This window comes from Mesocricetus auratus, unplaced genomic scaffold, assembly GCF_017639785.1.
Source record: "Mesocricetus auratus isolate SY011 unplaced genomic scaffold, BCM_Maur_2.0 Super-Scaffold_100046, whole genome shotgun sequence".
NCBI lineage: Eukaryota > Metazoa > Chordata > Mammalia > Rodentia > Cricetidae > Mesocricetus > Mesocricetus auratus.
Window position 1 is genome coordinate 1,285,965 of NW_024429223.1, and position 21,953 is coordinate 1,307,917.

At 52.2% G+C, this 21,953-nt stretch overlaps 2 protein-coding genes and 1 long non-coding RNA gene across 4 annotated transcripts; 2 read left to right on the forward strand and 1 right to left on the reverse strand.

Moving 5' to 3' along the window:
- Positions 1 to 2,351: 2,351 nt before the first annotated feature.
- Positions 2,352 to 4,202, forward strand: LOC101843430 (cytochrome c oxidase subunit 7A1, mitochondrial). The gene is made up of 4 exons (XM_005081831.4): positions 2,352 to 2,657; positions 3,471 to 3,557; positions 3,665 to 3,749; positions 4,084 to 4,202. The coding sequence occupies exons 1-4, from the start codon at positions 2,643 to 2,645 to the stop codon at positions 4,137 to 4,139; spliced, it is 243 nt and encodes an 80-aa protein (XP_005081888.1). The 5' UTR covers positions 2,352 to 2,642; the 3' UTR covers positions 4,140 to 4,202.
- Positions 4,203 to 5,270: 1,068 nt separating this feature from the next.
- On the reverse strand, positions 5,271 to 15,791 carry Capns1 (calpain small subunit 1). 2 transcript variants are annotated; one of them, XM_005081830.4, is made up of 11 exons: positions 15,655 to 15,791; positions 14,520 to 14,746; positions 13,544 to 13,577; positions 13,152 to 13,241; positions 12,987 to 13,044; positions 12,809 to 12,873; positions 9,536 to 9,604; positions 9,354 to 9,432; positions 9,126 to 9,242; positions 5,882 to 5,940; positions 5,271 to 5,747 (listed from the first exon to the last, which is right to left on the reverse strand). In XM_005081830.4, the coding sequence occupies exons 2-11, from the start codon at positions 14,726 to 14,728 to the stop codon at positions 5,721 to 5,723; spliced, it is 807 nt and encodes a 268-aa protein (XP_005081887.1). In that variant the 5' UTR covers positions 14,729 to 14,746; positions 15,655 to 15,791; the 3' UTR covers positions 5,271 to 5,720. The 2 variants fall into 2 exon arrangements, with proteins under 2 accessions (XP_005081887.1, XP_040591397.1); XM_040735463.1 differs by lacking the exons at positions 14,520 to 14,746; positions 15,655 to 15,791 and adding an exon at positions 13,716 to 13,751.
- On the forward strand, positions 13,746 to 21,323 carry LOC121135982. The gene is made up of 3 exons (XR_005873090.1): positions 13,746 to 14,100; positions 18,144 to 18,203; positions 20,238 to 21,323. It is a non-coding gene; the product is annotated as an uncharacterized LOC121135982 (long non-coding RNA).
- The last annotated feature ends 630 nt before the right edge of the window (positions 21,324 to 21,953 follow it).

Sequence of the window (21,953 nt, forward strand, 5' to 3'; positions counted from 1 at the left end):
AACTTTCTGTTCATTTGTTTGCTTGCTCGCTCTTGGGCTCTTATTTTTTGAGACAGGGTCAAGCTGTGTAACTCTGGCTGACCTGGACCCCACACTGTAGGCCAGGCTGGCCTTGAACCCGAGAGATCCGCCTGCCTCTGCCTACCCAGTCCTGGGATTAAAGGTGTGCGCCGCCACTGCCCACCTTGTTTTTTGGATGTTTAGTTTTATGTGTATGGATGTTTTTCCTGCATGCCTATTGTGATGACTTGAGTGAGGCCATGAGCATAAGGAAAAGCTCACATTGTAGTACATTTTGCAGGGTCGAAGGATGGAGACACAGTCCTATGTAGCCCAGGGTAGCCTCAAATGTGAAATCCTCCTGTCTCAGCCTGAGTCCTAGGAGTGCCCTTATGCTGTTTTTTCCCTCTGCAGCACTAGAGATTGAACCCAGGGCTTTTCACAAGCTAGGCAAGAGATGGATCCCTGAGCCAAAACCCAAGCCCCTTATTGGTGGAGTCTAGATAGACAACACCCTCGCAACTCAGTACTCTTTCATTTCTGGGCTCTGTGTATGCATTGATGGATATTTACATGTGTGTATGCATGGGTGCATATATATTTTAAGATTTATTTATTATGTATACAGTGTTCTGCCTGCATGTATGCTTGTACACCAGCAGAGGGCACCAGATCTCACTACAGATGGTTGTCAGCCACCATGTGGTTGCTGGGAATTGAACTCAGAGCCTCTGGAGGAGCAGCCAGTGCTCTTAACCGCTGAGCCATCCCTCCAGCCCCATGGGTGCATATTTCTGTGTGTGGGTATGCGCATGAGACAGACATACGGTGTTGTGTGTATTCGCACACGGGTAAATCTGAACTAAATGCAAATGCATTTGACTCCAGCTCCACGGTTTTTTCATTGTGAGCTGAGGTGTGGCTTGCCTAGCACAAGCTAGGTTCCAGGGTTGACCCTGCACATGGCAGATACAGAGTTCCCACTAGAAACAATGGCTTTTGTTGGATTTTCCCAAAATTGCATTACTAGTTTCTTCTACTTTCTTCTCTTCCTCCTCTTCGTGTGCTTTTTCAGACAATGCCTCAGGTAGCTCAAGCTAGCCTGGAACTTTCTGTACCCAAAGCTAGCCTTGACTACCTGCTCCTCCTAACTCCACCAACCAAGTGTATTTCTTTTTACTGGATTTTAATAAGTTTACGATTTATATATGATGGGAGGGTCACAAATGCCCCGGTAGACAAGCTTGCAGAGTTGAGCAACGAGTATGCTTGCCCACAGAGTTGGCAGGCCAGCCTGTCTTTTTTCTTAACTGTGCTAACTGAATTATGCCCTGAACTCAACTTCATTGCCTCAATAACCCTCTGACAATAGAGACAAAAAGGCAGCAGCAAAAGCAATAGTACCTGTTCTCTAGCAGTTAGACCGCGTAACCTATGGTCTCGCATCCACAATTAAGTTCTAACTCCTAATGGCCCCTGGTGCCTCACCCAAAGGCCGGTCTTAAAGAATGACAAAACAGTGGGCTGCCCCTTTGACCTCTCTTCAGGCTGGGTTGCACACAAAAGGCCTAGGAAGCTTAACTTTAGCCACAAAGGAATCACATTTTTTCTCTCAAGAGAACTCCCTGTCTCCCCCTTCCCTCCTTCCCTCCCTCTCCCCTGCCCCTCAGTCTGCTCTTGGGTTTCTGTCCAGTCTCTGTTCTTCTTTGTTTTAGGTGTTTTTGTTTTTTCCAGACAGAATGTCTCTGTGGAGCCCTGGTTGTCCTGGAACTTGCTTTGTAGACCAGGTTGGCCTCGAACTCACAGAGATCCACCTGCCTTTGCCCCCCCCATCAACACCACCCCGTGTGCTGGTATTAAAGGTGCTTGCCACCACCGATATTCTTTATCATTTATTTTTTAGGTGCATTGGTGTTTTGCATTACAGGTATGACTCTGTAAGGGTGTTGAATCCCCTGGAACTGCAGGGAGGCTATCTGTGAGCTGCCATGTGGGTGCTGGGAATTGAACCCAGGACCTCTGGAAAAGCAGCTAGTGATCCTAACCACTGAGCCATCTCTCCAGACCCACCTCCCACTAGCTCTTGTAGACCAAGCTGGTCTCGAACTCACAGAGATCCGCCTGCCTCTACCTCCCAAGTGCTGGGATTAAAGGCGTGCGCCACCACCGCCCGGCTTGTTATTATTGTTATACCTTAAATCTATTCTGGCCGTGTAAATAATTTTATCCCAGTGGCTCCCTGTTTTTCCTAAGGACACTGGGGAAGATCTCGACTTGGCCCTCAGGAAACAAACGCGGAAACTAAGGCTCCGAGGTGCGAGTTGCAAGCACTCATTCTGTGGACAGAGGAGGAGTTAGTTTACCTCTGCCCTCACTGACTCCCAGGTACCCTTAGGTGGAGGCCGGGGAATGGCGCGTCCCCTGAGCCACCATCACTGCAAAAATCAACCGGAACGCCGAAACAGAGGATCACTGGCAGGTTGGAACACCTTCCCTCTGAGCCTATTGGACAAACCTGATTTAGCCACGCCCCCAGCTGTCAGGCCCGACGCAGCGGGTGCGGCTTGGGATTCCCTCTAGGATAAAGTGTCGCGTGTCCTTGGGCAGAGAGGGGAGGTGACTGGAGCTACCGAGGACGCAAAATGAGGGCCTTGCGGGTGAGGCCCCCCACGGGCTGTGTCGGGGGAGGGGAACCCCATAACCCAGATGTCCACCCTGAACATGTCAGGATCTGGAGTCCTGGGACATGCGCGCCCTTCCGAGTCTGGGACTCCCTGACAGCCTGGGGTTTGACCCTCCCTTTACCGAGTTCTCCCTTAACCTCCCTGGGAACCCTACTACCAAACCAGGATGTCTCGGGAAGCCTGGAAACTCTCATAGAACTTCCAAGTCAGTCTTGACATCCCTGGAACCCCCTCCTTTTTTTAAGTTTTCCTTTTTGACACAGGGTGTCATGTAGCCCAGGCTGACCTCTAACTTGATAGGCAGCTGGGTATCTTTGAACTCCTAATCCTCCTGCCTCTGCCTCCCAAGTGTGACACCTTCCCTCGTTTTTGTTGTTGTTGTTTTTGTTTGTTTTTGTTTTTTTGTTTTTTTTTTTTTTTGGTTTTTCGAGACAGGGTTTCTCTATATTGTTTTGGAGGCTGTCCTGGAACTCGCTCTTGTAGACCAGGCTGGCCTCGAACTCACAGAGATCCGCCTGCCTCTGCCTCCCGAGGGCTGGGATTAAAGGCGTGCGGTGGTGGCCACCACCGCCCGGCACCTTCCCTCATTCTTAAAAGGCTCACTGAATAGCCCAAGCCGGCCCTGACTCCTGGTCTCCCTGCTCACATGCCAGGATTACTCTTCCCCACTCTCGCTGGTGACTGGCGCCTTGCCTTAAAGATAAAGTCCCTGCATCCCTTCCTGCTGGACCCACTTGGAGGCAGCTCTCCAGGTGCCGCCAACCCACGCATCCCCTATCCCTCCAGGCCTCCCAGGCTTTGATTCGTTCCTTTAGCACATCTGCCCGAAGCCACTTAGAAAACCGTGTGGCGGAGAAGCAGAAACTCTTCCAGGTAGGGGGCAGGGGACGTCGTCTCTGGACCCAGGGTTGGTGGGGGTAGCATGGCACTTACAGGGGGCGGCAACCCTGTGGTCATCCTCACCCCTCACTCACATGCAGGCTGACAATGACCTCCCAGTTCACCTGAAGGGCGGAGGGATGGACAACGCCCTGTACAGACTGACTATGACCCTGTCGCTGGGGGGTGAGTGCTGGGGCCACCGGGTTGCTTGGGTTGCAGACTAGCCAGGATCTGGGTCACACTGCTTCACGAGAGGAGCAATGGGTTGCCTATTGCCCGGAGGAATCGGGGCTAGTGATGGGTCTGCCCACCCCACCCCAAAATAAGTCCCTGGCCTGGTCCTATCAAAACAGGTGCAGGTGGGGATTCCCCATGAGGGATCCAGTTTGTGAGGGAGTTGACAGCTGGCCTGGAGCTGTGACCCATGAGGGCTGGGGAACCTAAGGAGAGGCTTTTAGAGGCCCTGTGAGGGGCTGAGCAGGAACTGGGGTCTCATTTGCCATCCATCCCTTCCTAGGTACCGCTTACTGCTTATACTGCCTGGGCTGGGCCTCCTTCCCCCACAAGAAGTAACGCCAAGAGTCTTGGAGGGCCCGGACAAACATCAATAAACACACCAACCTCTTGAGAACCCCACTTGACTCTGGCCGCTATGTCTGTGTCCCAACCCACCTTCCTGTCATCCGGGGATGTCTACCCGGTGGAAAGCACCTTACCCCAGCTCTTGGCCCCTCGTCCTGGACCAGTGCTATACCTAGGACAATCTGCTTTAGATGCCTGCCGGGGGCCCAAGGATCTAGCGTGGTGATGCTGAGTGAGGCAGAGATATTATAATCCGGAACAGCATCCCCTTCTCTTCAAAGGGTAGGAATGGTCCTGGGCTGGTTCCAGGACAGACAGGGCTATAAACAGAGAGACAGACCCAAGACTGAAGCTTGATGGTGATGTAGCTGAGTGGAAGAGCATGGAATCCGTGTGTGTGTGTGTGTGTGTGTGTGTGTGTGTGTGTGTGTGTGTGTGTGTCTGTGTGTCTGTGTGTGTCTGTGTGTGTGTGTGTCTGTGTGTGTGTGTGTCTGTGTGTGTGTGTGTTACAGCACTTGCCTAGCATGTGCAAAGTCCTGGGTTCCATACTCTGCACCAATCAGCAGACTCAAAAGATGGAAACTCAGAGAGTTAACAAACGTGGCTCCAGGGTCCCTGGTACTTTGTAACAGCTCAGAAGTTTTGGAAGCTACAAGGGATTCTGGGGATTGCGAGTCCCGCTCCTGAGCCTGCAAAGGGACCCAGGAGAAGCCTCAGCAAAGCCAGGCTAAGTCTCAATTTAGAACAGTATGAGAAAAAAAAAAGATGCAGAGCAGGAAATACGCATGTCCAGTCCCCAAGGTAAGTACCCCAACCACTCTTGGGGCTAGAGAGATGGTACTTTGCTGCTATTGCAGAGGATCTGGGCTCAGTTCCCAGCATCCCCCTGGTGGCTCACAACCCCTTTATACCTCTAGATCCAGAGGCTGGCAAATGCATGGTGCACATGTGTACATGCACATTATATACATACACATTAAATAAACAAATACCCAAGGCCCCCCACGCCGTAAAGACTTCCTCCTCCCCGGACTCTGAGCCACCTCTCAACACTCAGGAGGCAGAGCCCATAGGAAACGGCGGGTGGGCTGACAGCCGGGGAAACAGCGCAGGCAGAGGCACTGGGGTGTGTGGGCCTGCCATGGCCCCGAGTTTATTTGGCTGCCTGGGAGGGTAACCGAATGAGTGTGTAACAGGGTGTGGGGTGTGTAGGGACGGGCCTGATCCTCCCAGCGCTGAGATAGAGCCCTGAGGCCATGGAAGCATCAGGAGCGTTAGGCTTGGCACACAGACGGGATGGAGGTAACGGAGGGTGTGGGAATAGGTGTGCTGGGGGTGGGGTGACCCTCCAGCAGAGAGAGCAAGCTAGCTTGTCTTAGAGCCAGGGGTAACTCAGGGCATGGCAAGCCGGGGCATGTTGAGCTCTGGCTGCTGCCTGGGAAGCTGGGTACCAGACAGGGAGGAGAAAGTCCTGTGGGTGGGTGACTATAAAAACCAGGGCTGCAGACAGGAACCGGATTCCAGGTGGTGGTTCCGTAGAGCACTGTGGCGAGGCAGCTCTGTGATCCCCGCTCAGGAGTACATAGTCAGCTGCAGCCACTGGAACAGGAAGGCACAGGTGAACACAGAACCCTGGAGAAGCAGACTCCTCACCCAGGGCCTGCTGGGCACACGGCACGGGAGGGGCTGGAGCTTGCAGCTTGGATACCCACACCCAAGAGAAGCGGCCTTACCTCCTGGATGTTCACTTGGATCTGTCCAGTGCCGTTTTTGTCGAGAGATTTGAAAGCACCTAGAGGTGAAAGGAAGGGAGGAGTCGGATGCTTTTAGGATAACGATACACCTGCCTAGTTATTGTTTCCATTATTGTTGTTTTGTTTTTAGACAAGCTCTCACTAAGCAGCCTATGACTGGCCTCAAAGTCCTGGAGATGTGCCTGCTTCTGCCTCCAGAGTGCTGGGGCTGAGAGTGTGTGCCACCCTGGTGGGTATAGGCTAACGATGTTGTGATGATGATAATGATGATGATACAGTTAACCCTTCATTCAACTTTTTTTCCCTGTGCCGAGCAAGCACTGTACAAAGGACTTCAAAGGCACCTGTGGTGGCACACACTGCGATCCCAGCACTCTGTTGCTCTGTTGGCTGTAGAAAAGGAAGGTCCTGGGTTCAATATTATTCTTAGCTACATATGAGAGTTCAAGGCCAGCCAGGTTACATGAGATTCTATCATCATCATCATCATCATCATAGCTGGGCAGTGGTGGCACACGCCTATAGTCCCAACACTCAGGAGGCATAAATCTCTGTGAGTTCGAGACCAGCCTGGTCTACAGAAGGAGTGACAGGATAGGCTCCAAAGCTACATAGAGAAACCCTGCCTCAAAAAAACCAAAATAATAGTAATAATAGAGGATTAAATCAATAAAATATCTAACTGTGTAGGCATGTGACATTTTTGAATGAGGCACAGAATTAGGATATTATATAACACAATGATAGAGTACTTGCCTATCCTGCTTGAGCCTCTCCAGGCTCAATCCCTGACTCCTCAATAAGTAAGCAAATAAAGCTGCAGCTCACACAAGACAGAACAGAAAATTGGATCAGAATGCAGGTCTATCCTCCCCAACACCTATGCTACACCCTCTCCAGTTTGCAACCCAAACAGGCTCCTAGAAGGAGGTAACTTGGCAATCTGTTTCTGGGCGCTAGAGTCTGGTGTGGTCCTCACTCCTGCCCGGGAACTTGACCCGGATGTTTCCCATCCACAGCCAAACCAAGCCAAGGCTGCCTACACTAACCAGGGCTGGGTCTTCAGGTGGCCACATAGAATCCTCGATGCCACTGGTGCTCCATAGGCCAGGGGCCCAGGGGACATTTCCCCCTGGAACGTCTTACCTTCCTGCCTCTACCTCCTGAGCGCTGGGATTTCAGGTTAACGGATGCACGGCATCAAACCCAGGACTTCATGCAATCTTAGACAAGTACTCTACCAACAACACTATCTCCTAACCCTTTTAACTAAGTAACCAATTGGGCTGGAGAGATGGCTCAGAGGTTAAGAGCACTGGCTGTTCTTCTGGAGGTCCTGAGTTCAATTCCCAGCAACCACGTGGTGGCTCACAATCACCTGTAACAAGATGTGGTACCCTCTTCTGGCTTGTAGACAGAACACCATATAATTAATAATAAATAAAATCTTTTTAAAAAACTAAGTAACCGCCGGGCGTTGGTGGCGCACGCCTTTAATCCCAGCACTTGGGAGGCAGAGGCAGGCGGATCTCTGTGAGTTCGAGGCCAGCCTGGTCTACAAGAGCTAGTTCCAGGACAGCCTCCAAAGCCACAGAGAAACCCTGTCTCGAAAAACCAAAAAAAAAAAAAACTAAGTGACCAATTAATTAATGTGGGTTTGAAATAGATCTCACAAAGCCAGGCTTGCCTCAAATTTGCCATGTAGTCAAGGATGACCTTGAACTCCTGACCGTCTTCTTGCCTCAGCTTCCTAAGTGCCAGGGTCATGGTGAACCACCACACCCAACTCCTCCACCACACCCAACTCCACACCACTACAAAGCTGACCCAGCCCCTCCCTTGCCTAGAGTCTGCCCTGGCTCTTCAATGCCCAGCACAGTTTGAGTACCCCTGAACTTGGCATTCACAGCACTGCATAGCATTCCACGCCCATCATTCCTGTCTCTTCTCATCGCTCGACTTAGCTCTCAGACAAGCACAAAGTCAAATTCGGACTTTCCAACTTCCTGGCTGAGTGACTAAGAGCAAGCACTTTGCCTGAACCTACCGTCCTCCACCATAAGAAGGGCGAGAGAGTTTTAGGACTCTTACATCAAATCCTTATAAAAAGCTCTCACTGCAGGCATGAAGATTAGAAGCTCAAGGTCACCCTCAGCTACAAATTAGGTCTGAAATCAACCTGAGCTACATGAAAACCTATCTCAAAAACCAAGCAAGATGGGGATGGAGAGATGGCTCGTAAATTAAGAGCACTGGCTGCTCTGTCAGAGGGCCTGGGTTCAATCCCCAGTATCTACATGGTGACTCACAACCATCTGGAACTCCAATTATAGGGATCAGACATTAGGACAGACATATATACTATACAGGCAAAACACTAATATACATAAAATAAAATTTTAAAAACAGATCAGAATCAAGGCCAGCCTGGTCTACAGAGCGAGTTCCAGGACAGCCTCCAAAACAATACAGAGAAACCCTGTCTAGAAAAACAAAACAAAACAACAACAAAAAAAACAATTAAAAAATAAAAAACAGGTCAGAAAGAAAGCAAGCCAGCCTAGGCACGGTAGCATACGCCTTTAACCCCAGCACTCAGGAGGCAAAGGCAGGTGGATCCCTGTAGGTTTGTTTGAGGCCAGCCTTGTCTCAGAGTAAATTCCAGGACAGCCAGGGCTACAGAGAGACCCTGTCTCGAAAAACCAGAAGAGAGAGAGGGACAGGAGAGAGAGAGAGAGAGAGAGAGAGAGAGAGAGAGAGAGAGAGAGAGAGAGAGAGAGAGAGAGAGAAAACCAACTCAGTTGTCCTCTGACCTCTATATGTAAATACAAATTAATAGATAAACCTTAAGACAACAACAGAAGTGCCACCTTCCCTCTCCCTTTAGGGTTTCACAGACTGTCCCCTTGGCTGGCAACCCCTCCCTTGCTCCCTCTAGATCAATCTTCCTCATGCCTAGAGGCTGAGTTCACACTTGCCTTCCTCCAGGCAGCCCTCCTAATCCCCTGGGCTGAGTCAGCTGTCCCCTTGATCCTCCTGAGCATCCCCTCCCAGCCCAGATGGCTCTCACTAACCTAGCCCATCCCACCCCTGCGGGTCTCGGATGTGGCTGCCTGGTGACCCCAGCATTCACTGTTCATGTTAAAGTCAAGCCTAGAGGAGACCTTGGCAAATGAAGGCTGGCAAATCCCCAGCCTCGTAGGGATCTAGAGAAGTCACTCACGGAACATGGCGTCCAGCCTGACCAGGCAGCTGATGAAGTTATCGAAGTCCATGTTACCATTCTCGTCCGAGTAGCGCCGGATGATCATGTTGTAGAGATGCTCGTTCAGGTGGAACCCTGGGAACGGCTCAGTCTCAGGGTGGGGGGGGCACAGTCCTTCTCCATCCCCAACACAGCGGTGTGGCTTCATTCTCCCCACCTCTGCCCATCACAGCCCTGCCAGCCCACCTGCTGCCTCAAAGGCCCCTGGGAGTTCATTGCGGCTGATGGTCCCCGATCGGTCAACATCAAAGCGTTTGTATATAGCCTGTAGGAAAGGGAAGACACACAGTTCAGCCAAGCATCGTGGAACCTGGTGTCCCCATGGCTTGGGGATCTGGATGCTGGGAGTTTCAGAGGCTACCACACACCTGCCACTTTTTAATGTTGTTCCAGAGGTACTTGAATTCCTCAAAGCCAAGCTTGCCTGTGGTGTCACTCTGGCAAGAAGTTGTTAAGGACAATGTGACAAAATACAATGGTGTATGTGTGTGTGGTAATGCCATAGTGAAACCTACTATTAAGCTGGGTGGTGGTGGTGCACGCCGTTAGTCCCAGCACTTGGGAGGCAGAGGCAGGTGGATCTCTGTGAGTTCGAGGCCAGCTTGGTCTACAGAGCGAGTTCCAGGACAGCCTCCAAAGCCACAGAGAACCCCTGTCTTGAAAAACACTGCTCTAAAAAAGAAGCCTATTATTGTTTTATAGGCTAACTTTTAAAAAAATTAATAAAAGTAAAATAAGCTTGGAGGGCTGGAGAGATGGCTCAGCAGTCAGGAGCACTGACTGTTCTTGAAGAGGACTTGGGTTTGGTTCCCAGAACCCAAATCATGTAGCTCACAATCACCTGTAATTGAAGCTCCAGGGGACCCGATGCCCTCAGCCTCTGAGGACACCTGCATGCTCGTGTGCGCACACACACACACACACACACACACACACACACACACACACACACACACACGCCGTCAGGCATAGTAGCACATGCCTGTAATTCTAGCACTTGAGAGGCAACAGGAAGATCAGGAGTTCAAGATCAACTTTGGCTACATACTGAATTCAAGGCTAGCCTAGGCTACCTGAGACCCATCTCAAGAATCCAAACCTACAGTACAATAAAAAAAGCTGGGCGTGGTGGTACAAGCTATAGTCCTAGTACTCAGCTGAGGCAGGAGGCTTGACCCAGTTCAAGGTCAGTCTGGGCTATTTAGCAAGACCCTGTCTATATATAAATAAATCAGCAAGCTGGGGACATAGCTTGAGGTAGAGTCCCTGCTTACCACAGATGAGACCTTGCTTAATCCCAAGTCTCCCTCTCCCTATCCATCTCCCTGTCTCCCCCACCTCCACCTCCCTCCCTTCCTCCCTCTCTCTCTGCCTCCCCTCCCTCTCTCTCTCTCTCTCTCTCTCTCTCTCTCTCTCTCTCTCTCTCTCTCTCTCTCTCTCTCACACACACACACACACACACTACACAATGTAATAATTAACTCAGATGCTATATTCTATGTACTAGGTACATGACAGCAATCCTGGGAATCGGGGCAAACAGACAACTCCCATTCAACACTATAGTCATGTCACCCAGGGTATGGTTTAATTCATTTATTTAACAAAAGACTTTGATCCCAACACTCAGAAGGCAATGGCAAGATCTAACTAAGTCCAAGGCCAGCCTGATCTACATAGTAAATTCCAGGCCAGCCAGGGTTATACTGTGAGACCCTATCTTAAAAAATAAAAATAAAATAAAATGTGTTTTAACTCTTTTTGGGGGGGGGTTTGAGACATGATTTCTCTGTGTAACAGTCTAGGGTCTCCTGGAACTTACTTTGTAGATCAAGCTGTTCTCAAACTCACAGAGATCCTCCTGTCTCTGCCTACCAGTTCCTGGGATTAAAGGCATGCACCACAACCACCCAGATGAAATCTGTTTTCTTGATACAGGATCTTACACTGCAATCCCAGCATTCAGGAAGCAGAGCAGAAGCATTGAGTTTCATGATTAGCGTGACATCTACAGCAAGACCCTATCTCAAAACCAAGGTTGGGCTGGGTATGGTGGTGCAGGCCCTCGATCCCAGCACGCAGGAAGCAGAAACAGACAGATCTCGGTGCTTCAAAAATCATCTGGTCTACACAGCAAGTTCCAGGCCAGCCAGAGTCTTGAGTGTGGAGGGCGGGGCTAAGATGAACCCTTGGGTAAAGTGTGCTACATGTGCATGCACTCATGATTGGCTAACAACTAACACATGTGCAAATGTTCACGCGTGTCCCTACATACAATCTTCCATATTACACACCTGTAAGGTATGCTCTTGGGTATGTATATAAATATGTGTGCATATGTACCATGCACGTATTTGTGCCCATTGGTATATGTATAAATATGACTGGTAGAAATTTAGATACTTGGAGCTGGAGAGATGGCTCAGTGGTTAAGAGCACGGGTTGCTCTGGCAGAGGACCTGGGTTCAATTCCCAGCACCCACACGGCAGCTCACGGCTGTCTAACCCTAGTTCTGAGAGGCCACATAATGCACATACTGCATTCAGGCAAAACACTCATACACAGGAAAATAAGCACACCTTTAAAAATTGTTAGCCAGATCTCTGAGTTCGAGACCAGCCTGGTCTACAAGAACTAGTTCAAGGACAGCCTCCAAAGTTACAGAGAAACCCTGTCTCGAAAAAGCAAAAAAAAAAAAAGAAAGAAAAAGAAAAAAAAATTAGCCAGAACTGGGTGGTGGCAGGAGCAGCAGCTGCCTCAGCGCATGCCTTTCGTATCTCTGTGAGTTCGAGGCCAGCCTGGTCTACAGAGTGAGTTCCAGGACAAGCTCCAAAGCCACAGAGGAACCCTGTCTTGAAAAAAAAAATTGCTAGCCAGGAGGTGGTGGTGCATGCCTTTAATCCCCACATTCAGAGATGCCATAACAGTCAGAGCTAGGCAGAGACACTCTGCCTCAAAAAAAAAAAATAAATAAATACAAAAATTCTTTTAAAGTAAATACATAAACAACAAGCTTAGATTCTCAAGCTGGAAGCTCCCAAGTCCGAATTCCTATCCTGCTCTTTATTCTTCAGATGACTGCTTCTGCTATCCGAGTCCCAACTAGCCCCAAACCTGATTAGCTTCCAAGATGAAGCGTCAGGTTAATTCCGGGTGGTTTGGCCAGAGACAAACCACTGTGACTCTCTGAGCCTGTTTCTTTCCTGGGAAGGTGTCCCTGTCTAGCAAGGTGTCTGTAAAGGCTGGGTCCATTAACCTAGGTGAGGCTGGCTGTCCTCAACGCACTCCCAGAAAACACCCCTCTTCGTTGGGTGATGGAGGCGGTGGTGGTGGCCACAGCAGCAATGGCGTTGGTGGCGCACGCCTTTAATCCCAGCACTGGGGAGGCAGAGGCAGGTGGATCTCTGTGAGCTTGAGACCAACTTGGTCTACAAAACCCAAAAAGAAATAGAGGGAGAGGAGAGAGAGAAGAAAGAATGCAAGGAAGGAAGAAAGGAAGGGAGGGAGGGAGGGAGGGAGGGAAGGAAGGAAGGAAGGAAGGAAGGAAGGAAGGAAGGAAGGAAGGAAGGAAGGAAGGAAGGAAGGAAGGAAGGGAAACTCTTCACCCAAGACCTCCTCTAGACTGGCCCCAAAAGGATACGTCCATCACAGCCACCATGCTTCGGCAAGTGTCAATGCCAAAACCATCAGTTTTCAGATCTGGGTCTGGAGGTGGGGGGGGGAGACAGGTCGAAGGTCAGAGGTCAGAGATCATAGTCATCCCAGTTCATAAAACCTCTAACCCTTCCTTCCCCACACCCTGGATCCTGTTCACTCACGTCGGGTCACGACCTTGTTGAGGATATTCATGAGTTCGGTGGCGCTGACCTCCATGTCCTGAAGGCAGAAAGGTAAGCACCGTTCAGGGAGGTGGGAAGATTCGGATAGCGTAAAAGAGGACGCGGGGCTTCGGGGCTGTCGCGGTCGAGTGGGGCCATACTTACGTCTCCAGCCAGCTGGGCAAAAAGTCTCCGGAACTGCCGGACCTCCTCACTCTCATTGGCCTCAGTGTTAGAGAAATGGCTACGTGGGGGCTGTGGAGAGAGCAGATCTCAGGACAGACACGGAGAAGCGTGCCTCTCCTCACACCCAGATGTCCCAGGGAAAAGTCAGAGAGGGCGGTCTGAGGGCCAGGGAACCTGGCGAGTGCGGCTTGTAGAAGGACTGAGACCCAGGGCTTCAAAAAGGGCATTTAATGGCAGGGAATTTCCTAAGCTAGGAAGGGGAGCCTTCTCTGTAGGATGCGGATGGTGATGGGGATGATGGTGGTGGTGGTGATGGCGATGCGGACAACAAGCCTCGGGTGCGAGGGTCCCTGGTGCCTAGGGCGGCTTACCGGGGGCTCCGGGTTGTACTGCGCAGCAGCCTCGCTGAGGGGAGACAAGGAGGGATTAGCGCATGGGGGGCGGAGCCTCCAACGGGCAGCAGAACCGTTAGCCCAGCCCCCCAAACTCCAGACCCCCTCTCCCTTAAGTGGTCCCTCCTCCCCTGCGTAGCCTGGTCCTCACCCGTCCCAACTTTCAGCAGTTAGGAGCTGCTGCTCCTCCTCCTCCTCCATCAGGCCAACCCCTCCCTCGGGCCCACCCCCCCCCCACGGAAGAATCCTTGCCTAGCTGAGGGACACCCACCAATCGCAGATGCCGGAGTCACCGTGGCCCCAATCAGTGTCCCTGAAACCCCACCGCCCGGCAGCGCCCGCCCCTTGAAGAACTCACTTCTTAAGGGGTCCTGCGCGGCCACTTCCCTAAGCCCCATCTTCCCCGGGTCCCTGAGCAGAGAGATCTGCACCATGTCCCCTGTTCCCCGACCGTTTAACTCCCTACCTTCCTACCCCAGCTCCATCAGTGCCCACTCCTCCGAGGGATCACACTGCCGGGTGACCAGCATGACCAGGTGCCACCCCCACTGAGGGATTTTACCCAGTTTCCGGTCCCACACAATCCTCCACGGATTGTCTCTTCTTAGTAGGCTCTGGTCATCCCTGGGCCAGCAAATCCCCTCCAACTGCAGGCCCCACCTCTGCCAGGCCCTGGGCCGTGCCTGGCCCTCAGACCCCCTGCCTCCGCCCCTGCGATGGATCCAGCCCTGCTGAGTCCTCCCCAAACCCAGAGGCGTCTCCCCTAGAGACTGCGTCCCCTTCGTTGACCCACAGAAGCAGGTCCCCACCCATGTCAAGTGCTTGCCCCGGGAGTGGCACCAGCCTCAGTAGGGTTCCCCTGGGCTCGGCTTTCCGGTCCAGGCCGGCCCGGTCCTAACTTGGGTTCCCGAGTCCCGTTATTCCGGGGGCAGCCCGCCCCTCCGGGAGGCCTCACCTGATGGCGCTAATGACTCCGCCCAGGATGCGCATGGCAGTCCCACCGCCGCCGCCGCCGCCTCCCATCCCCACGCCGCCGCCGCCGCCGCCGCCGCCCGTAGCTCCGCTGATCAGGCCGCCCAGCACATTCCCCAGGCCGCCGCCCAGACCCCCTCCTCCCCCGCCGCCGCCGCCGCCGCCCTTCAAGAACGAGTTAACCAGGAACATGACCGCAACTACTGCGTCCTGCGGAGAAAGGAAAAAAGGGGTGGGTCAGGTCGTCACCTCGTCCGGAGCCCGGCCCTACCCGGAAAAAAAAGAAAAAGAAAAAGAAAAGAAAGCATTTCCGGCAGCTAGACTGGGGACCTGAGGCTGGGGACGGGGCCGGAGCCTCGGGCTTAGGGGTCTGGACAGGTGACAGCGGGCGTCCTAGGATGCAGGGACAGGAGCCGGCCAGGGGGTCCTGAGAGTACCCTGGCCCGTGGGTAGGTACAGCTGGGCGTGGTGGCACGCAAGTCATCCCAAAGTTTAGAGGCCGAGGCTGGAGACTCAGCTCAGGGCCAGCCTCGGCTGCTGAGCCAGCCTGGGCTATGCGGGGCCCTGTCTCAGGGAAGCAGGGAAGCAGGGCTACAGGTCGGGTGGGACTCTCCAAATGCGGGATTCTACAAATGGGGGCCACCCCCCGCAGTTTGTGTAAAACGCACCAGACGTGTCCCAGATCAAGGCCCCCCAGAACTGAGCTTAGGGTTCGGGGCGCAGCCTGGGCCCCAGGACCGAGTTCAGGAAGTCCCTAAAGCGGGTTGGGACAGGGGGACTGCAAAGGGGGCTCCGGCCTAAGATCGGGGCTGTGTGCCCCGGAAGCTCCCGGATAGCGGAGTTCCTCCCGCTGCAAACGGGGATCAGAACCTCGGGCGGTGCTTCTGGGCGCCCCAAATCATTTTCGGGGTGCCCCTCGGGTCTTTGGGCTGGTGCGTTTTTGGTAGCGAGGCCCGGGATGACACGGCGTGCCCGGGGGGGGGGGCGGCCAGAGTGTGACAGGCCCGCCCGGTGGTTCGGATCTGTGCGCACGAGTCCCAGCACCCCAAGGGCCGCGAATCTGGGGTCTCGCCGGGCCTGAAGACTGCCGAATCCGGGGCGCAGGGGTGCTCACTTACGGTTCCGGCGGTCCACGATCGCTCCCTCCTGCTCTGGGGCCTCCCGCGGTGTCCGGCTCCGGAGGGCGGGGCGGGTGACTCAGGCGGCTCCCCCGGGTTAGAGCCTGTGCGCCACCCAGCCGCCTTCCGCGCGGTCCTAGAGCCGCCATTGCAGACTGCGCCTGCGCGCGAGGGCCCCGCCCCACGTAGCGGGGTTCCGGGTGTGTGCCTCTGCCTGGCTAATCCGCCCCTATAAAAACTCTGCCCGAAGTCCAAGGCGGTCCAGACTTCATTCCTACGAGTACTAGCAAACCACTCTACACCCAGGGACTGGAACGACGAGGGAACTAGAATTTCGGTTCAGGTCTTCTCCAAAAGGGACTTCGATTTTTATTGTCATTCGTTCATTCATTCATTCTGCACTTTGAGGCAAGTTTGTTATATATCCCAAACTGACCTTGAACTCGCCCTAATGCCTTGTTTGACCTCGAGCTTTAAGCAATCCTCCTGCCTCTGCTTCCCAGATGCTAGGATTACAGGTATCCGCTGCCATAAACACACTGTTGGGGAATCTTTAGTTGGCCATCAGTTCTTGCCTGAAACCCACGTCCATTTTTGGCATCTAGACAGTCTGGCTGTCTGGCCCTTGGCCACCCCTCAAACCTCAGTTTGAATCTTTATTCCCCATTCCTAAAACAATGACCCGTCTGTGAGCAATGGTTTCATCTGTAAAATGGGAACATAGCCAGTGATGATGACACGTACCTGTAACACCAGCACTCGGTAGGTGGGGACAGGAGGCCATTCTCAGAATGTATCAAGTTTGTGGCCCTCTTGGACTATATTAGATCCTGCCTCAAAAGGGGAGAAAGACAGCCTGGTGGTGGTGCGCACCTTTAATCCTAGCTCTTGGGAGGCAAGAGCAGGCAGATCTCCGAATTCAAGGTCAGGCTGGTCAACAGAGTGATTTCCAGGACAGCCTGGGCTACACAGAGAAACCTTGTCTTGAAGAAAAAAAATGGGAGGGGGGAGGAAGTTAGACATAGGCTCCCCCTGGGAAGGCCCCTATCAGAATTACGTGATTAAATACATAGTAAATGGGAGAGGGGAGGAAGTTAGACATAGACTCCCCCTGGGAAGGCCCCTATCAGAATTACGTGATTAAATACATAGTAAATGGGAGCTCTTATGTTAGTTTCTATGTCACCATACTGTTCCCTCAACTCGGAGCCCACTTGGATCTCTTAGCTCATGCTTAAACAATATAGACGGATAACGGCCAGTTCCCAAGTATTTTGCACATATCAGCTTACATGTCCTCATTGCAGCCCTGTGGGATAGATGCTGTTTATAATACCCATTCCACATATAAGTAAACTGAGGTTAAGTTTGGCCGACCAGTCTGCCTTCCCTGTTCCTTTTACTGTCACCCTTACTCAAAGCACCTCCAATAATTTAATTAGTACGATAATCACTCAAATAACAAGGCCACAGCAGACAAAAATTGTAGTTGTCCCTGACGTCACCTCGGGGCCTGTTGGGGCCAAGCCAGGCGAAGCCAGGCGATGGCTTCTCAAGCCTGTGTGTGGGAGGCAAGAAATAACATGAGCAAAACAGGAGGCGGTGACCCAGGTCTAAACCTGGGCTTAGCCAGTAAGTCATTTGCTGCTGACTAATGTGGGTTCCCTTCCTGCCACACCCCACTCCATGCCTTACTGAGCAGCTCAGCTCTGGGTCCCGACCTCAGGCTCCACTCCCTGGCAGACCTTTGCACAAGCCCTGTCCTCTTCCTTCAACACCCCTGTGCTGGGGTTTGCCTGCTTGCCGGTGTCCTCCGCTTTGGATGGGAGCTCAAGCGTCGCTCATTTAGGAAGTCCTCTTTGTCTTCACACCCATCCAAGGCCTGGTGAGGCCGCAGGCTTCATGCTCGCAGAACCTCCTGCAGTCTACATGATGTCTACAGCCCCAGGGTTCAGAAGGCTGAGGCACGTGAGCTGCGGCACAGGACCCCATCTCAAAACAACAGTTTAAAAAATGCTTTCAGGTCTGGAGCGATGGCTCAGAGGTTAAGAGCACTGGCTGCTCTTCCAGAGGTCCTGAGTTCAATTCCCAGTAACCACATGGTGGCTCACAACCATCTGTAACAAGATCTGGTGCCCTCTTCTGGTGTGCAGGCGGAACACCATATACTTAATAATAAATAAATAAAATTAGAAAAAATTAATGCTTTCAGGGAGCCCAGTGTGGTGACGCACACCTTTAATCCCAGCATTCGGGAGGCAGAGGCAGGCAGATCTCTGTGCGTTCCGGGCCAGCCTGGTCTACAGAGTGAGTTCCAGGATAGCCAGGCCTACCAAGAGAAACTGTCTTGAAAAAAAAACCAAATAAATAAAGGCACTTTTCGTCATTTTTTTCATAGCACTCACTACCCAAAGTGACTGACCATGTTGTCTTCTAACTTTCTCTCCCTAACTTCTAACCCTAACTTCTCTCTCTGTCTCTATTCTCAGCATCGGTGAGCGTTAGGTCCCTCCTGTCTACCCTACCGTGCCATTCAGTACCACCCTGAGGTATTTTTCAATGATTTTCCCCTGTGTGTACATTTTGTGAGGTGGTCTCCTATAGCCCAGGCTGGGTGGTCTCCTATAGCCATGGCTGGGTGGTCCCCTATAGCCCAGGCTGGGTGGTCTCCTATAGCCCAGGCTGGGTGGTCTCCTATAGCCCTGGCTGGCCTCAAGCTCACTGTGGAATAGAGGGCGCCTTGAACTGGTCTTCCTGCATCCGACTCCCAAGCTCTAGGGCCGCCCATGTGTGCCTGGACCTGCGTGGCTTGTGTTTCATCTCCAGATCCCTATCTTCCACCTGGGCAAGGCCACGACTCGAGGCTCCTGCATCCTGCTGCTTCCTCCTTAGGGATGGGGGCAGGGTTCCCAAGGCACCAAGTGCCTGCACCTGCTCCATTTTGTTTATTTGCTTTTAGTTTGTCTGATTTTACATTTTTTTGGTTTTTCTTTTTTTTTGTTTGTTTGTTTTGTTTTGTTTTGTTCTTTTTGGTTTTTCGAGACAGGGTTTCTCTGTGGCTTTGGAGGCTGTCCTGGAACTCGCTCTGTAGACCAGGCTGGTCTCAAACTCACAGAGATCCGCCTGCCTCTACCTCCCGAGTGCTGGGATTAATGGTGTGCACCACCAACGCCTGGCTTGATTTTAAATTTTTATTTCATGTTTATACGTGTATGCCTGTGCCTACCATGTGTGTTCTGGGATTCAAACCTAGGACCTCTGCAAGAGCAGCAAGTGCTCTTAACCACTGAGAGGTCTCTCCAGCCCCTTGCTGTGTGTGTGTGTGTGTGTGTGTGTGTGTCTGTGTTTGACACAAGATCTCCTAGTGCCCTGATTATAATCGCACTTCACCACCGCAGCTAACTCTCTTGTCTCTGTTATGGCCCTACTGCTCCAACCTGCAAGCAAATCCAACCTGCTCCCTCTATAGACTCTCTGTCCCCACACCCACAGCCTTAATCAGTCCCCTCCTCCTGCCCTCTCAACGACTTCCCCCTAGTCACCCACAAGCAAAGGAAGCCTGGGCGCAGGCTCAGGTCCCTCTGACTTAAATTCTGTCCAGAAGCCTCCAAGTTCTCTCCCCAGGGAGGGCGGCTTGGTGGGAGAGTGCGTGCCCCACATGCCTGAAGCACCAGGTCTTTTTTTTTCCCCACTCAAAGCCACAAAGTCCTTACTGACCCATCCCATCACCTCTTGACCCTTTGAGACAATACAAAGACACCAGGCATGGTGGCCCTAGCCCTTAATCCCTGCACTCAGGAGGCAGAGGCAGGATGATCTCTGTGAGTTCTAGGCCAGGCTGGTCTATGTAACAAGTTTTAGGACCTGGGTGTTTCTAGCTGAAGCCTTGTGGACAAAACTGCCAGTGTTCCGTGTCCAAACAGCTCCTTTCCTGCACATGGGACACTGGAACTCCACTGTCCAGGACTCTTCTGGCTCTCCCTTAGAGCCTTCTCTTAGTGTGATTGGGGGGGGCGGTGTTGTAGAGAGAAGCCTTTTCCTTGCCAGCCGCTTTGGTTTTTCCCCACCAGTCGCCTGGGCTCTGCCGCGTTGTAGTCCCCAAATAGCACACAAGACGCTGTATCAATTATGAAGCTGTTGGCCTTGCTTGTTTCTTACTGGCTAGCTTTGACTTAAGTATTTACCCCATCTAAGTATTTCTCTTAACCTCCATCATGCACCACTTTTTTTTTTCTTTTATGAGTCAATCTCATTATATAGCCCTGGCTGGCCTAGAACTCACGCAGTAGATCAGGCTTGACTCAAACCCACAGAGATTCTCCTGCCTCTGTGCCCCCCCACCCCAATCCTGGGATTAAAGACACATGCCATACCAGGTCTCCCGCTCCATTTTAACATTCGTACCCCACGAACACGCTGTATAGTTACTGCCCAATACTGTTTCTTGTCTGTCATCAGCACTAAACGGTGAACTCTCTGAAAGATGGCGGTTTCTCACTTGTTCACGGGCCTGTATCTAGTTCCCAGAACAGTGTTTTCTTGCCGTGAAGGGGTTAAACTCTCCCACTTTTTTTACATTTAAGGTGCAGCTCTCTGAGAAGGGCAAAACAGGTGTCTTTTCCAACCAAGGGCTGTTTACAATCGGCGTTGAGGAGAAAACAACCACAGAGGGCCTACGTCCGTCTCACAGTATCTCAAGGACAAAGCCAGCAGCTGCCTTCTGGGTCACATCCAAGCTTGTGCAGATGTGTCCAAAACTGATAAGGCTAAGCCTTAGCCAATTAGAAACACGCTCATGTGACTGATGCTTGCTTAACCAATTGTGTAGCTGACTCTGGAGCTCCCCTTGGCTGCATGTGCCTCTCGGGGTTGTTGATGTTTTGTACAGGTTCGACCCCGGCATGCTAGAATATTAAGTGCCCTTTGTTCTTGTATACTGTTTGAGTCCGGGGTCCTCCGTCAGCGCTTCCTCAGACCCTGCAACCAGGGTTGAGCACTGACTCTAGGCTCTCAGGGCTGGGAGTCGAGTGCTCTGTCGCTAAGTTCTACCCCAGCCCCTTCACAGCTGACGTGTGAGCCAGGAATGCATTTTGAGCCTGGAGAAGAGATGCATTTTGAGCCTGGAGAAGAGATGAACATCAGTTATCCCAGGCTGGACAAGGAAGCCTGCCTGGGTCTCCAGCATCCTTGAAGGTCTCATGCAGTCCAGACTGGCCTTGAACCAGAAGACAACCTTGAGTTTTCTTTTCTTTCTTTCTTTTTTTAAATCGAGGAAGCCAGATGTGATGGCTTCCATGTCTCTAATCCCAGCACTCTGGAGGCAGGAGCCTGACGTACATATTGAGTTCCAGGTCAGCCGGAGCTACATAATGGGCCTGACGTACATATTGAGTTCCGGGTCAGCCAAGGCTACATAATGGGACCTTGTCTCAAAAGCCACAAAGGGAGGTAGGAGGGCGGGAGAGATGGCTCAGAGATTAAGAGAGTCTGCTGCTCTGTCAGAGGATCTGAGTGAACTCCCATCAGCCCTGTTGGGTGGTCGCAACCACCTCTAACTCTAGTTCCAAGGCATCCAAAGCCCTGTTCTGGCCTCCTCAAGCAACCCGTACTCAAATGGCACATATTCACACAGACAAAGCCCGCATAAGTAAATAATACTCTTTAAACAATTGTTAATTCTATATTGTTTATCTTGGGGTGTGTGTGTGTGTGTGTGTGTGTGTGTGTGTGTGTGTGTGTGTGTGTGTGTGTGGGTTGCTCAAGCTTGCCCACATGCGTACAAGCCACAGTGTGCTTGTGGAGGTGGGGAAATAATTGGCTGGAGTTGGTTCTGTCCTTCCACCATGTGGGTCCTGGGGACCGGGCTTAGCAGCAATCACATCGACCTTCTGACCTTCTGAGCCGGCTCACGCCCTTCCGATCCTCCTGCCTCCACTTCCCCAGCTCTGGGAGTGTGAGCCTGCACACTCTGCCCGGTTTGTGAGACAGGAAATGTCAGGATTCAGACACCAAAAGGACTCCAGCCCCAGCCCCGACCTCTGCTTATTTTGTTTTACTTCTGAGGTTCTAGACGTGTCTGATCATTTCGCCTTGCAGAGTCAACCCGTTTATTGTGTGTGTGCACGCGCGCGCAGGTGTGCCTGTGGCTCGGTCGTTTGTGGGGGGTCAGAGGACAATTCAGAAGCCAGTTCCCGCCCACCTCCTTCCAGGACCTGAGGACCGAACCCAGTTTGTCTGCCTGGCGCCAAGGATCCCTCTGGCTGGTCTCCTCACTATGCAAGTGCTGGTTCTGCCCACGA